The following is a 15,931-nucleotide window of genomic DNA, read 5'->3' on the forward strand; positions in this document are numbered from 1 at the left end:
ATGCACTAAGTAGAATCCGAAAAAAATAAACTCCAATAGATTACATCGAATGAGCTTTTTGAAGAAAAACAAAATAACGAATAAAGTTATCATTTTATCTAGTTCTCTTACTAAGTAAATCTTAGAGTTTCACCCAGCTAGAATCCCTCAGTCCTCTTTCCTATGTACATCCCAAGACAATTCTATGTCACAAACTTTGTCATGGAAAATAGTTCCCAGAGAGGTAGTGGATGCCCCATCCTTGGAGATATTCAAGGTCAGACTGGACAGGGCTCTGAGCAACTTGATTGAGCTGTAGGAGTCCATACCTGTTCAATGCAGGGCAGTTGGAATAGATGGCCATTAAAGGTCCCTTTCAACTCAAATGAGTCTACGATTCCATGAGTAGGATTTATCTGGTTGGCAGTAAATCGAAAACTGCAACTCCTAGTGGTCTCCAGAAACTCAAACCAAAATTCTTTTAGACATCCACCTGATTAAATTGCCACCATGATCCGTGGAAGCTCTATAAGGCATTCAGTGGTGCCAGTGTAGTTCACTCAGTAAAGGTGATGCATCTCCTCACCCCTCTCTTGGTTATGCAGAAAGGTTGTGACTAAAAGTGCATATTTCTATATTTAATTATGATAAACTGTTGACAGGGATTTTAGCTTACATACTAGTTGATCTTTACCTGAATGCAGTCTGTGACCCAAGCTGTACAAATAACCTCATGTCTTATTTAAACAAAGTACACTGTAGAAAAAAAATTCTTTCACTATGCCTGACTTCCTTCTTTTACCATTCTATTTCCAAAAAGAAAAAGAGTTGTATATTGTTGAGTAAGATAAGTATGATTCACAAGAATCATACCAAAAATTAAATTGAGGTTGTAAGCTTGCTACTTTTCTTTTAATTAAAATGAAACATTTATTAACTTAAGCTTTAACAGAAATTGAACTGTATCAAACTGAAATACCTGGACACTTTTTCAATGCCTTGTATACTGTGAAAGGTGAAGCCCTGAGCAAACCAGAATAGTTGCCTTTATTCAGTTGCCCTTTTTTATGCCATTCTTTCTGTTCATACAGTGCATAATGTGCCTTCATATAGTGAATCCTCATAGATGTTCAGAAGTGTTGTGGCTTAGCAGATTCATCACAAATGGTAGTTTAAGCAACCAGCTACAAAATTAAATTCTAATGCTAGGCCATGTGATTTTAGTCCAAATTTCTATGCATAGTATTATATGAAGAAACATATACTCTCTCTTTCTATACATGTGTATATCTATATATATATGACTCTTATGGTCAGCCAGCAGGACCAATCACATGTTATGCACAAGAAAGTCAAGAGTCTGCCCTATGTCTCTTACCTTCTCTGAACTTACTTAAAAGCAGGTACCTCTGGCTTAGGATGTCAATGTAATAGCTCAAGATTAAAGTCTTGATGAGTTTTTAATCACCTTAGTGTCAGAAGTAATCATGCAGTTTTAAGTTGTCCTCTTATCCTCGTTTCAAGATTTGGCAATGAAGTCACCTTTTCCTATTTATTTTTTCAAATTATATAAATTACTATCATAGTTCTGTAACTTGATGGGAGACAAAAGAATCTTTTGGAAAGAGAAATAAAACTAACATAAGGTACCCACAGCTGTCACTGGGCACTCACAACTTGCTCACTAGTGACAGTTTAAGTAAATAAGCATGGCTTTATGTAGCAAGCTTTAAAATACCTGGACTTAAAATCTTGAATATGCTACGACTTCATCAGTAATATTATTTAGAGAACGCCTGAATCCACAAAACAAACTGCAGGTTCTGGGTGGGCGGATGGGAGGGTTTTCAGCCTAACTCCAGACACACTATAAAAGCTACTGACTGTATTCCATTCCTTACAACTCAATCAAATCTGCATGGCTTAGCAAGAAGACAGCAGAAAATAATTTCCTAGGGCTCCTGCTTACCTAAGTGTACAAAGGATATGCTACAGACTGTAGGTGTTTTAGAGTTTGCTCTAAAAATAGACACAATAAGTCTCAGAGAGGAAAGTGTCTGACAGGCCTCAGTGCATGTTGCTGCTACGATGATTTGCAGCAACCGAACACACCTCATTGCTGTGAGTGGGCAACGCAGAGGACTCACCGCAGGGATGGCAGGCCTACAACTACTGATCCCCTGGAGACCCTGCAGGAAAGAGAATCCAGCCTGAATGGCCTGAGGAAGGAAAATGCTGAATCAGTGCATCCTCAGCTGCCTGGTTGTGTCCCCTTCCCACCAGCTTTTCTCACTTCTGTTTTATTTCACAGCCACTGTGTCCCCTCAGGGGACTTTTTGTCACTAGAATCTCAGAATTCATTATCAGCTGGCTGGAGTGCATGCCAGATCCAGCTCTCAGAGCAGTGACTGCAGGTGGAATGTACCCAAATGTGAGATGGGCAAATAAAATGATGAGGGATACTGAGAAAGCCAACTGAGCTGTTTCTGTACTGCTAGGAAGGAACGGAGAGCAGAAGGCAAAGCTGCTGGCACTTCAGAAGAGAAAAAGGAAAATCTTGTGCTGTTTTCTGTGGGACTGCCTGTTCCGTGGAACATTAATGACATTTTTCAAGTGTTGTACCTCATAGATTTTAAAAAAGAGAGAGCAAAGAGGAAGGAAAGCATTATCAAAACAGCTGGGAAGATCCTTAAGATATCAACATTTAAAATGAAAGGGCTTCCAAAAGTGAAACCCTTATTCAGTAGGAGCACATCACCACTTCTGATCAGCAGGACCCAGGGTATCATCTTACATGAGACTAATGGGCAAAATCCAACAGATGGTTTTGCTTCTGCTCCTCCATTTCCCCATCTGTAAACTAGGGACAGCAACAATGTCTGTAAAGAATTTTGTTCTGATGAAAAGGGCTGCCCGCCTTAGGGGCAACTTGCTGGGAAGGCTGCCCTCTTCATCAATCTGCTGTGCTTTTCATCCCTGCCTTTGGGTTTTGCATCTTCTGCTGAACACAACAGAAATGTTAGATGCAATATACTAAAAGCATCACTTTTCTGACAGCAGCATCTCCAATAGCTGCTCATAAAACATCAAAATGTTCCTCTGCTTTATTACCTAACAAATTTCAAACAGCTTTTATTATTTCACTATTTGGTTCAAAAGATTGGAGATTACAGGTTTAAGGGGCTATATAGCAACTGATGCAGTCAAAGCATATAAAACATTTGCACTTTTTACATGCGATAGGATGTTAGGATGATTCCTCAACACTGTAAAAGGAAAGCAGATGAAATAAACTTTATTTAATTCACTCAGTTTTTAAACAGGTAAATAGGTGTTAAATTTGAGGAATAAGGAAAGACTGCTGAAAGTAAAACTTCAATTTTGCATCTTTGACTCAACAGTATTTCAGGCTCCTCGTCTTTATAATTGATGTTGAACATATTCAGCCTCCAAATTTGTCCTTCAGAATACCATTTTCATGTACTTTTGCCACTGCCTCCTAAGTATTTTCTATCACTTAAAATGTGCTAATGCCATCCAAAGGTATCCATTGTACTTGGGGAAGGCCTAAGAACTGGCAAAGAGAAAAATATTGACAGGAAGCAGAAATTTTACTGAACAATTTGAAGGTAAGACATCAGCACTGTACCACCGGCAAGTCTGATAGAACTGTGGACTGAAATGCAAATCCAAAATTCCTACTATGATCTACAGCTATAAGGTCACACAAGTTTACGTTTTCTTCACACTAAGTGAAGAAAAATAGAAGACATCAACTTGTGTCTTACCTGGATTCCTTCCACATTCTAACTACTTTTTCTATAGTGCTCTGCTTTGCATTAAAGTGAAATCAGGATTATCTATCTGTGTAAACTGGGCTTCTGGAGATCACAAAATACTATGGAGAATGAGCAGCATGCACAAGCTAACTTACTTTCAACTTCTTTGGAAGTGAAACTGAGGCAGAAAATAACTGGATAGCTACAACATTAAAGAAAGCACATTGTCTCTTAGTGTTTTGGACACCTCACTTGGGAAATTATGCCTAGTGTGACACAGCAAAGGACAGAAAGCAAATCTCTTTGCGCTCATCTTCCCTCATCAATCTGCTATGCCACGCTGCTTGTTAGAGTATTGATTTGTCTCTGCAGCTATGCACCAGATACTCACAGACAACTCACTGACACAAAGCCAAGGAGCAGAGGCTTTGCTGGTCTCCTCCATTAACTAAAACTTTTGGTTCTTCCAAGCCAACTTTCTAAAATTTAAGGTAGCCCTCCAAGCACTACTCCTGTTATGAATACAGAAATACCATATGTCACTAGAGGAATTAGGGAAGACTGAGTCATGGCAGGGAAGAGCAGGAGAGCACAGGTATTAGATGGTATGAGGAGGTTTGCAGTCAAGTAGTGAGGGTGGTACCCAAGGCAGGTAGCAGGCCTAGCTCAGGCTGAGGAGTATCTTCCACCCTTATTTCCCACTTTCAGATTCAAAGCAAAAGCATTTCCTTACCTCCAAGCTGCAAGGTGAGCTTCATTGCAAATTATGCAGTTTCTCAGAGACTTTTGCTGAGCAATGTTGTTTTGGACACTAGCCAAACTTACAGTCTACAAGGTCTTTCAATTAGAGAAACTCCAGGCAACCCTATCCATCTCTTATATAATCCCATCCTATCACACACAATCATAGAATCTGTTTTCTCTATGCACTGCAGGAATCATAAGCAAGAGACAGTGTGCTTTCTCCCAGATGTAACCCTCCTTTTAGTCAGCAGTTGCTCTACAAACACTCAGTCTCCAATTTTTATTTTTTTTTTTACCTTCCAGAACCTGTCCTTTGTCATCTCCTGGATTTTTTGCTGCTTGTTGTCCTCCTATCTCTTCAGGAAGTGCAATGCTCAACACCCATCAAAACCTGGCACACTATACACACCCTTCTTCCTGGGGCTTGAAAACCCTTTTTATCTGAGATGGTGTCATGGTTTTGCAATTTTGTCATGGGTGCAGGTAGATTTTAGGTTAAACCGTGACAGATGGACATTCCTATAGTTTCAGCTATCTGCCTCCAGAATAACAACAACCACGCTTATCTGAATTTACCAATGAGAAGGTTTTTACACACCACCAATTTCCATCCTGTCCTGTTCTGCATAGGCGGTTTTCAGTGTAAGAAATGGAAGGATCAGTGGAATCCTTTAACACAAAAAAAAAAGCCCTTGCATTAAGTGTAATCACCACAGTGAACGAGAATTGAACTTCTGAAATTTTCTGGGACTGAAATGCATTAAAATAAAAATGAAAGCTTTTAGATCCTCCTTATAAGTACGCAAACTATTTGCCAATATTTTTAATACCCAGTTCCAGATCCTGTGACTAGGTTCCAGGTTGGCATGTCTTTGGCCTTAATGACATCCCAATGTAAATCTCTGTTTCCAAGTAATGCTGTCCCAATATACAATAATCTTGTTTGTTCCAAGATGAAAGGATACATCTCTAATACATGCAAATTAACCACATAAAGGAAACTGCAAGATAAGTAGTAAGAAAACATTATATTCGACATAGCTGTAATCAGTTTGGAAGAAATCCCTAAAATGATTTTTGATTTTAAAGGAAATTCCCATAGCCATGGATTTACACATTTCTCTTTCTATGACTGCACTCATTCTGCCAGCATGTAAAAACTTCATAAACAACCAGTCCATGGCCAAGAGAATGCATTCACTTGAACTTTGGGAAACGACAGTTTGTGTCAAGCTGAACTGCCAGGAATATGGCTCCCTCATGTTGGAGGCTATGAGGTACCAATCAAGATTTCATTAAATTCGATCACTTTTTTTTTTTTTATAATATGGTGTTTCTGTACATGATGTTTTATGCTAACTGACTTCTGTTTTTACAACACTGATCAAAAGAGTCAGAGAGAGAACAAACTGAGTGAACAAACTGATGAATAATACTATCTATCCACTGTAACATAGCACATGGCCAGAATGAGAAGAAAAGCAGATTCAACCTCTTTTAGTTTGTGTCATTTTTGCTTTATCATCAGTTTTTCTGGAGATATATCTGTGCATGTATGGTTTTAAAATGCTTCACACAGAATTCTTGCAATCCTGCTGTGAATGTCTATGGCAATATCTGAAGGGTGCTATTTATACCAATTATTCCTTTAATCCAAATCTGTGCTTACTGAATGAGAAAGAATCATTAGGACTGTTATTGAGAAATTCCTGTAAATTTTGTCCCATTTCAAAACTGATCTCCCATAATCAATCGTAGAAATCTCCTCCTGAACCATTCTCATTTTTCAATATATCAGGATCTTAAGAGAAATGAAGACATAACAAACACGGGGGACACTGATGTGAAAAACATCCAACAAATCTGGCTCCAAGTCTGATTTTACACACCATGGAATTAATTCCATGTAATTAGTATTAAAATAAATGAAATAGGAGTAAGATCCAGTTGAGACTGCAGGAGAAGAGGTGATATTTATTTCATAGCACTTTTAAGCAAGGTGTCAGTCAGAACTAGTTACATATAAAGCAAAATATATTGAGAAATGTGCTTTGCAAGATGAATGTTTTCTACCCTCAGGGGTCTACCAACAGATCATACTGCGTTTGCATCTGGAAGAACTACTAAAGCACTAGCTATTGTATGCAGCTAAATAAAAAAGTCTCTGGATGTTGCTGACTGCTGATAAATCTGTGGTTTTATTTACATTCATCTTTACAAGGTGCTCCTATTTCACATCTTCTCCCAGACCTTTGCAAGGGCTTTGTCAGTCATACGGGCAGGCTCTCTCCACCCTGCTGGCTGTCAGGACTTTGCTGGCTCATCCCAGAGCCTGACCCAGCAAGTAACAGATGGAAGAACTTTGAGACCTTGACATAATTTAAAGTCACATATCCCATCTGTGCAGTACTGCAACAACCAGAGCTGAGAAAACTGAAGGCTCAAGATCTAGCTGCCTTCTCTGATGAGCCAGATCAGACTGAGTTGTGGGTCAGAAGTCAACTGCATTAGCAAGTTCAACTGCTAGAATATTTTTTGAAAAACTAACTTCTAGAGTTGGCATTTAGCAACTCTTAAGAGCAATAACACACACACAAAACAAAAATAAAACAAAAACAAAAACAAAAAACAAACAAAAAAAAACCACCACAGTTAAAATGGCTTTCTTGATGGTATGACGGTCTATGGTGAGCTGTGTCTCTGATTCTCCCAGCAAAGTGATGCCCGGACATTCCATCAGCACACCCAGAATGACCACACACAACGCTAGGCAGGCATACAGGGTCCCAGCCACCCTCTGCGTTCCTGGCCTCTGCTATCACAGGCAAGTAGGGACAATGTTATAAGCCAATGTCTGAGGTCATCAATGGATGGCAAAGCAGGAACTGTAACAGGATGAAAACCCTTCTTGTCTCACTTCTGGCTGAAAGCTTGTTCAGGTTTGTGATAAACATGAGCTGCTCCAGCCTGCTGGATTCTTAGTGCCATCTGTCAAGCAAGGACTGTAGAATTGATCTGGGTGTCAGCAGATTTCAGTGCATTAACAAACTTTGCTGCAACATCTTCAATGCCAATCAACCTCCTGGGCACAGCCACAGAAAAGAAACATACAGATTTGTGTAGAGTTAGTGTCAGAAGTATTGCACAGCCTTTGGAAAATAATGCTCCCCAAACTACCTGCACTGTAGAAGAGTCCCATGTATGCAGTTATCAAAAGGAAGAAGGCTAGATAACATGACTGTCTTCCTTACAAGTATGTTAATATGTAAAAGACTCATCCTATGTAAAATACATTCTCTGGTTTAGACGACTGAGAATGACCCCAGATGCTGGATGAAAAGAAGCCAAGAGTTAATTAAAAACAAAACAAAACCAACAACAAAAACCCTAAATAAATAAATAAATAAATAAAGCTCCACAGGAAACACAGAATGTACACATTTCTGCAAGCATGGGGAAAACAAGTGTTCTACCCACAGAGGCAGAGGTGCGTTTTTTATATATCCTGCTATTAAATAAGGACATGCTCTGCCGACAGCCAGAAAATTCTATCTTAAGAAGTTTTTACTTTCTGGTCAAGAATAAACTGTGGACACGTCTGTACACTGAATTCTAAACATTATTTTCTGGGGGGAACTCAACGAACTTTTACTTTATAGGTCCTCGAAACACAGGATGGAAATCTTCCAGAAAAACGTTGACATGTTGGCTACATCTTTCCAACCATGACTGAGCAGGGAGGATTAATCCTGGTATTTACAACTACATATTTTTGTCTGAAAATGATAGTGATGATGAAGTATTCGTGGAGCAAGCTAACTTTGCCTTCCTCAACCATGAAAAAATAACCAAGAAATTGTAGACTTTAAGACCCTAGAAGTCCGCAGCTGGGCCAATTACCGAAATAACACCAAGAGGGTGAGCGGTAAAATGGCGATTTCTTAAAGCAAACACACACTTATATAACCTACGCCCTTCGTGTACGCCTCTCTTGTACGCGTCATCGATCCTTCCAGAAATTAGGGAGGGCCTGTCGCGTGACAGCCCGAAATCCCCGTATTTCGCCTAATACAACATCTCCCCCTCCCCATGCTAAGAGAACTTAACCCGTTACAATACGCAACACTACAGATTCCTAACAAACCCTTAACTAAACCTTAACAAACTCTCTATAATATAATTAGTAGCATAAGGCACAACCATGTTATGAAAACACCACCACAACTGTGTGGAGCAAGTGACTGAATAGTCCTCTTCTTGTCAGGAACCTTTCGAGAAGCAATTCTCGTCCGCGATGTTTTCCATCCCTCTTCATTCTTCTTACGCCTGATGTATCTTCTCTGTATGGTGAACATCCGTCAAAGTCTTTCTGTCCATATCCTCGATAGCGTCCATCAGCTCATCAGCACACAGCAGCATGCACCATCATTGCATTAATGCGTACTCGATATGTAGTGACTAGGTAACTAGAATCTCAACCTATAGGATAAGAAGATCACACCTTAAGAGATAAGTGAAGTTGCAACCACAGATTATGTGAATCTACTGTTGGCTGAGACCCAACAATTCCAGACTGAATCCCAAAGGTCCCTGCACTTGTTGTTCGAGCGATACTTATCACTGAGACCAACAGGAGCAGAACAACCTCAGGTACCAGATTCCCCATTGACTGCTCCTGTAAAGAAAGAACTCTTATCCCACTTCCCATAGTCAGTAAAGCGAGAAATGAAGCAGGACCCATTGTGAGTCCTAACGTAACTGGGCAAACCAACCACAGCAACAGCGATTGTCCAATGGTATCGGACTGCGGTCGAGCCAGACCTGACATGCTGAGTGGCCATAATGACAGTAGAGGAGGTACTCACAGCAATAACCCACCATTGGCAGGGAGACAAGCAAGGCTCCCAGGTGACATCCATTTGCCAGATCTGCAGCAATCCCAGGCCAATGACAGGTGTGCTGGTAACTTTATCTGCTGTTGCATTACCTGTGGCAAAAAGGCTTGGCACCCCAGAGTGATCACACACACGTAAGGGTGCAACAGGAGCTGTGCGGAAGACCAAGGCCTCTCCCAGAGTTCCAGCAGCCTCTGTACTTGAGAGACCTTCCTGGCCCATCCGGGCCAACTGCTTGACTGCAAAGATGGAATCTGCAACAATGTTAGAGGGTATCATTTGCCAGAGGTGCACTGCAGCGGTTACAGCCATCACCTCAAGCATCTGCACGCTGACCTTTCTGTTTGTGAAGACAGCAGCCTGCCAACTACTGTTGGAATCCTGCCAAACCATCGCCCTGAGACTAAGAGTCTCATGCTGCACAAGCGATCCTTCCATGCAGCTCTGTACGACCTTTTGCCAAACTGCAGGCCTTTCGTTAGACCGATTTTTGAGTTCTTCTGCATCGGATCCCTTTAGCTGACCATACAAGGGTTTCCTCAATCCTGAAGGCATTCCCAAAGCACTCCGAACCCACTGGAGGGTTCCTACCATATTCTGCACATCCCATAGTGTCTTTACATGTGGTTGAATATCAAGACCCACCAGCTGCATTATCTCAGGACTAAACTTATATCCCAAGCACTCTGCTCTAATCCTCCCCTGCATGACTATACCATGCACAGGGTGAAAGGAATCATCCTGCTCAGCTGCCAACACTCTCCCAAGCTCTGTCATCCACCCTTCTTTCCAGAGTGTGTATTGCACCCACTTGAGAATCACGCATGCGAGGCTTTCAGTGTCATGAGAGAGCACAGGGCCATGCGCTGTCAAAGTTTCCGCTGTGTTTAAAGCTAGAGGCAAACGAAACTCTCGGCAGCAGCCAGCAGCCCGATGCCGGAAGGCGGAGCGGCTCCGCGCCGGCGAATCGAGCCCCGGTCCCCTGCATGACAGGCAGGCAGCAGGAGTCACAGCGAGCGAACAACTTGCAGCTGCGGGCCCTGTCGGTCCCCTTTGGACCTGGCTACTCCCCCCCCCGGGATAGCACCACGTTTGCGCTCCCCCCGGGTCTGGAACACGCCTACTTCTCCAACCACTTGAATTAACCGCGCGCCCGCACTCCCCGCCCCCCAATGACAAAGGAGAGGGGTCGAGAGGGGATGCGGTCGCAAAACTCTCACTAGTCAGTGGGGTGCTTTTCTGATGGTCTAACACATACTTAATAATTTGCCCTGGGGTGGTCAAAGTCCCAGGCGCCGCTCTAATTATCTGTTGAATCTCCGGAAGCGATCTCTGCTTGAGGCAATCTATCACGACCAAGGACTGAACGTCCTCGGGCAGGTCAGACCCCTCAACAGCACGAAGCAAACGATTTGCAAAATCAGAGAATGACTCAGAGGGCTCCTGTTTGATGTCAGTCCATGGGAGCACAGGCTCTGCGACCTTAGCCACTGTCCGCAGGGCTGTGAGGGCTGCAGTTGTAAGCGCAGCCAGCTCCCCTGCTCTAAGCGTCCTTGCCTGGCCATCAGGAGATCCCACCATACCATCTGCTAAACCCAGAAGGCGAGGGAGAGTGGTCCGGGTGACTCTAGCCCCTCGGCCCTCACCTTCACGTTCATTGGCTGGGTGGTCAGCATTGCGATTCGCCTCTGCCACCACAACCTGAAGCAATCTATTCCATTCATCATACCACAGAGTATACTGCACGGGTTCAAGAATGACCCGCATCAGGTTGGTCACATCATACGGTAAAAGACTTGAGGCCATAAGAGCCTCAGCAGCCGACATAGTCACCGGAGAACGCAGACCCTTGTTCTTAACTAATTCAGCAAGGCGAGTAATCGCCTTGGTATCCAGAGGGGTCCACGCTGAACCCTCCTGCTTTACAACTATCGGAAGGGCAAACGTTGTTGTTGCCGGGTCAGCTGCCTGGAGATCTTCTGTCGCCCGAGCCCAATCAGTGAGTGTGGGCGGGCTCACGAGGGGGGGTGCTGTGGGGCCACATCCCCCCTGGGCGGGCTCTTGGGCTGCCCGCTTCAGATCACCACACCCACAGCCATGCTCACTATCTTGTGGGGTGGAGTGATCCACCCCCTTTTGGGAGGGAACACTTTGGCAGGCAGAACCTAACGGTGGGGAGGTACCGCCCACCCGCTGCCCGCTGTTATCAGCTCCATTACTGACATCACCACATTCCTCAGGGGGCCGCCCTCCCCCTTCGTCCCTAAAAGGTTTCAAGGAAGGATATAGGTTCCGAGCAGGATAAGGAGGTGGGGGCTGGGTGTCGTCCTGGTCAGAGCGGTCTTGTGCAACTTCCTTCTGGGTTGTTCTCGAAGGTGAAGCATTGGGTGGAGACGAGGAGGTCGGCGCCATCTTGGCCCCTTCCGAACCTGCAGAAGAGACAAGATTCCCCCCCGCCTCCAACCCCAATAGCTCCCTAGCACGCTGGATTGCGAGTTTCTCCTCCCGCGCCGCTTTCAACGCCTCTAAGATAAATCCCCAGACCTTGAATTCCGACACCCTACGGATGGCTAGCGTTCGCTGAGATAACGCGGTCGTAATTCTATCCCAGTTGTCAGGGTTATATAAATCAGAGGGGGATACTAATAGTCCTTCTTTCTCCAGCAGCAAGAGGACTGCTGTAACCTCCTTCTTAGAAGGAGTCTGTTTTCCACAGTGAAGTTTACAAGCATGAAGAATTACCTTAATAACGGCTTCCATGTCGCCCCGGCCCACGTCTCCGGCCGCCCCCGGGCGCTTCCCAGACAGATCCTGGGGATTCTGAGCGCTCTCTGTCTCTCCCCCGACGAAGAATCTTGGCCACGATCTCTCCGTCCCGGGCTTCTACCACCCGCGGCAAAGGGAAATGAACCGCCGCCCGTGGTAGGATCCTTGCCGTTATGCTAACAGCTGCCCCCGTCTCTTCTAGGTCTTCTAAGTTTCCTTATCAGTCTACACTGTTATAAATCGCAGCTTATCACGTCGGGGTCACCATTTGTAGACTTTAAGACCCTAGAAGTCCGCAGCTGGGCCAATTACCGAAATAACACCAAGAGGGTGAGCGGTAAAATGGCGATTTCTTAAAGCAAACACACACTTATATAACCTACGCCCTTCGTGTACGCCTCTCTTGTACGCGTCATCGATCCTTCCAGAAATTAGGGAGGGCCTGTCGCGTGACAGCCCGAAATCCCCGTATTTCGCCTAATACAACAGAAATGGACCTTCATAGCCCTCTGTTAAGAAAGTGCTGTGAAAAAGCTAATAAACAGAAAGACACTTCACCCTCTGTATCTAAAGACAGCACAATAAATCCATACCAAACAAAAAATGCCCACTCACACTGCAAGAGGAAACCTGCCACTCTGTCAAAAGAAGCTGGGTTACTTACACAGCTGTGAAAGATTCTGCTCTGGCTATTCAAATCCCACTTACATAAAATTTGTTTAGACAGAAATATTTCTCTACTATCTACACAATCCTATGATTTTCCTGTGATAATTCACTGCTTGCTATTGAATTGAAATAGAGTATGTTAAAGCCTTTGCAACATCTTTTTACTATCAATTTTCATTTAATTCATCCTACTGCAAATTGCTGTACAGCTTTGTTTAATTATTTCAGGCATTTTATCTCTCGCAGTGTTAAAGTCCAAACAGAAAGGAGGAATTAACATTGTCTCTGCTATATTATCTGCCATCTAGAAACTTAGAGTTCATAGTGATATGCGTGTGCCCACCTTCTATAGAAAAATATATCTACTTTTTCTTAAGTCATATGCTATCTTCTTATACATGACCATAGAATCAATCATAGAATCCCTAGAGTTGGAATGGACCTTTAAAGCTCATCTAGTCCAACTCTCCTCCAAAGAACAGGGACACCATAGCTACATCAGGTTGCCCAGGGCCCGATCCAGCCTCAGCTTGAATGTCTGCAGGGATGGAGCATCAAACACATTCCTAGGCAAGCTGTTCCAGTGCTTCACAATATCATTATACAGCATATTCTTATACATCATGTCTCATATGTTTTATATTGTCTCTTGGAAGAAAATTCTCTCCTAATAATTTGTCTGATATCAGCAGTAATTTTCAGGATTAAGTGTGTCTCAAAAAAAACAACAACAAACAAACAACAAAAGTGCGTACCAGATCCTTTATAGCTGCTGCTTCTTATATTCTTCTCAGTGAAAGCTTTAAGAAGTAGGTGACTCACTTTTGTGAGAAATTCTGAACAACAACAGATAAATTTTCCTATGTCTTTTAAAAATCTTTTCTAGCCAATCACAGTTTCAGGACCTTAAGCAGAAATGATCCTACTTCACCTATTTAATGATTGAGGTTTCACAGTCTTCTGCAGAAAAGGTTTGATGCAGCCTGCTTTCAGCCTTGTTTTAAGATCAACATTCTCAAAAAAAAGGACAGTTTGATCTTCTCTCCTTCCTTCCTTCCTTCCTTCCTTCCTTCCTTCCTTCCTTCCTTCCTTCCTTCCTTCCTTCCTTCCTTCCTTCCTTCCTTCCTTCCTTCCTTCCTTCCTTCCTTCCTTCCTTCCTTCCTTCCTTCCTTCCTTCCTTCCTTCCTTCCTTCCTTCCTTCCTTCCTTCCTTCCTTCCTTCCTTCCTTCCTTCCTTCCTTCCTTCCTTCCTTCCTTCCTTCCTTCCTTCCTTCCTTCCTTCCTTCCTTCCTTCCTTCCTTCCTTCCTTCCTTCCTTTCTTTCTTTCTTTCTTTCTTTCTTTCTTTCTTTCTTTCTTTCTTTCTTTCTTTCTTTCTTTCTTTCTTTCTTTCTTTCTTTCTTTCTTTCTTTCTTTCTTTCTTTCTTTCTTTCTTTCTTTCTTTCTTTCTTTCTTTCTTTCTTTCTTTCTTTCTTTCTTTCTTTCTTTCTTTCTTTCTTTCTCTTTTTTTTTTTTTTTTCTTTTCTCAATATTTTCTGAATTAGAATTCTGTTTAGGTTTGGTGTCGTTTGCTTTCTTTTGATAATGTCTACTAGCATGTTCACTTTTTGTCTTGACTTTTTCCTCAGAACTGCCTATAAGGACTGTAAGGATTGAAATGGACTTCAGAACATATGAACTTTGCAGTGGTGAGAAACACCCAACAGAACTTTTAATATTAAATGGAAAATGTAATGCAAATTTCACATATTCAGAGAGATTGACTAAAGTATTAAAAAACAACAACAACAAAAACCAAACTATCCCTGATAGTAATTAATTCATTTGCTGCAGATTAAACAGATTCATTTTTGATTAAATGCCATGGAGAGATGAAATTATGATTCTGGTCTGTTCACTCTTATTCTACTCACACTTATTCTACTCAAGCCAGAAAAGTCTGCAGCAATATTCAGTAATATTCCATTCACCAGACTACACTGCTGAAGGCAAGAAACATCAGGAGGAAAAGTCTGTGGACATATCCAAATAACAGCTATTTCTCAGTGTTAAAATAAATAAGCAAACAAAAAACATAACAAAGCTTTTCAACTGGAGAGTTCTAGACCCTAAAGCATCATCAAGTTGTGTATTGTTTTCATAATTAATGCTTCATTACATCTTTTCAAATAACTCCACAGATGGTTTCAGGGCAACAGCTATAGTAGTTCCAGACAGAAATGAAGTTAAAAGGTAAATCTCCCATCAGCATTAATTTTCGACAATGGATGAGGAAGTGTAAAGACACATAATGATCAGCTCAAAGAGCTCAGCTCCTCAGGTCAAGGAGTCTTATTCTATCTGGCAAAGGTCATCACAAAGGGACAAAACACAAAGGTAGGCTAGGAGACTTTGTGTTACCCAAAGGCACCTTCATCCAGCAATTTAGATGAGAGAGGTAGTCCAGTTTGATCCCTGGGAAAGCCATAGCAAACTAGGAAGTGGTTTTCTGGTCATGAATTCATGTCTACTCTTGAGGGACTGTTTTTATCATTTCCGATTTATCTGAACAGACCTCAGAGCCCAACACCTGAGAGCTAACTCCGGAGCTGTACCTGCTCTAGGTACAAGGACTACTTTTTATCTTCAGTACCATCCATAATGAAGGATTTTAAATATAGAGATTTGATTAACATCTAGCACAGACAATCCATCTGCATTTTGATTAGCTACAGCATGAATGCAGGTAGGACAAATATCCTTGGGAAAAGACTGAGTGGAGTGGAACAAGATAGTTTTGTAGACTATTTGGCTCCCGTGGGAATTTCTTGCAATTTCCAGCTCTCTGGAGGCTTTTTTTCCAAGTCGAAGATGGTGATCATGCAGACCCTTAATGTTCAGTGGCATTAAATCAGGCAATTCATTGAGGGTCTCGTGGAAGTAAGAGTTTTTGGGACTGAGCTCATAATTTCTAAAAGCAAATACATTAGGATTTTGTAAGCTCAAAAAGGCTTGTGAAACTATTAATCCTTAAAGCTTATTAAGCTATTAAGGTAACCAAATAAAGCATCTGCATTTTGATCTGTCTCCAATCTAAATGCTCAGCACACAGCTTTCTCAGTG

The 15,931-nt window shown here is 42.3% G+C and overlaps 2 protein-coding genes across 8 annotated transcripts in view; both read right to left on the reverse strand.

Annotated features, from left to right (window-relative positions):
* Positions 1 to 15,931, reverse strand: part of SLC24A2 (solute carrier family 24 member 2) — a 108,397-nt gene that overhangs the window by 57,464 nt on the left and 35,002 nt on the right. The window lies entirely within an intron of this gene.
* Positions 8,362 to 12,644, reverse strand: LOC140263754 (uncharacterized). The gene is made up of 2 exons (XM_072358903.1): positions 9,368 to 12,644; positions 8,362 to 8,981 (listed from the first exon to the last, which is right to left on the reverse strand). The coding sequence occupies exons 1-2, from the start codon at positions 12,155 to 12,157 to the stop codon at positions 8,961 to 8,963; spliced, it is 2,811 nt and encodes a 936-aa protein (XP_072215004.1). The 5' UTR covers positions 12,158 to 12,644; the 3' UTR covers positions 8,362 to 8,960.

Source organism: Excalfactoria chinensis, chromosome Z (genome assembly GCF_039878825.1).
Source record: "Excalfactoria chinensis isolate bCotChi1 chromosome Z, bCotChi1.hap2, whole genome shotgun sequence".
Taxonomy (NCBI): domain Eukaryota; kingdom Metazoa; phylum Chordata; class Aves; order Galliformes; family Phasianidae; genus Excalfactoria; species Excalfactoria chinensis.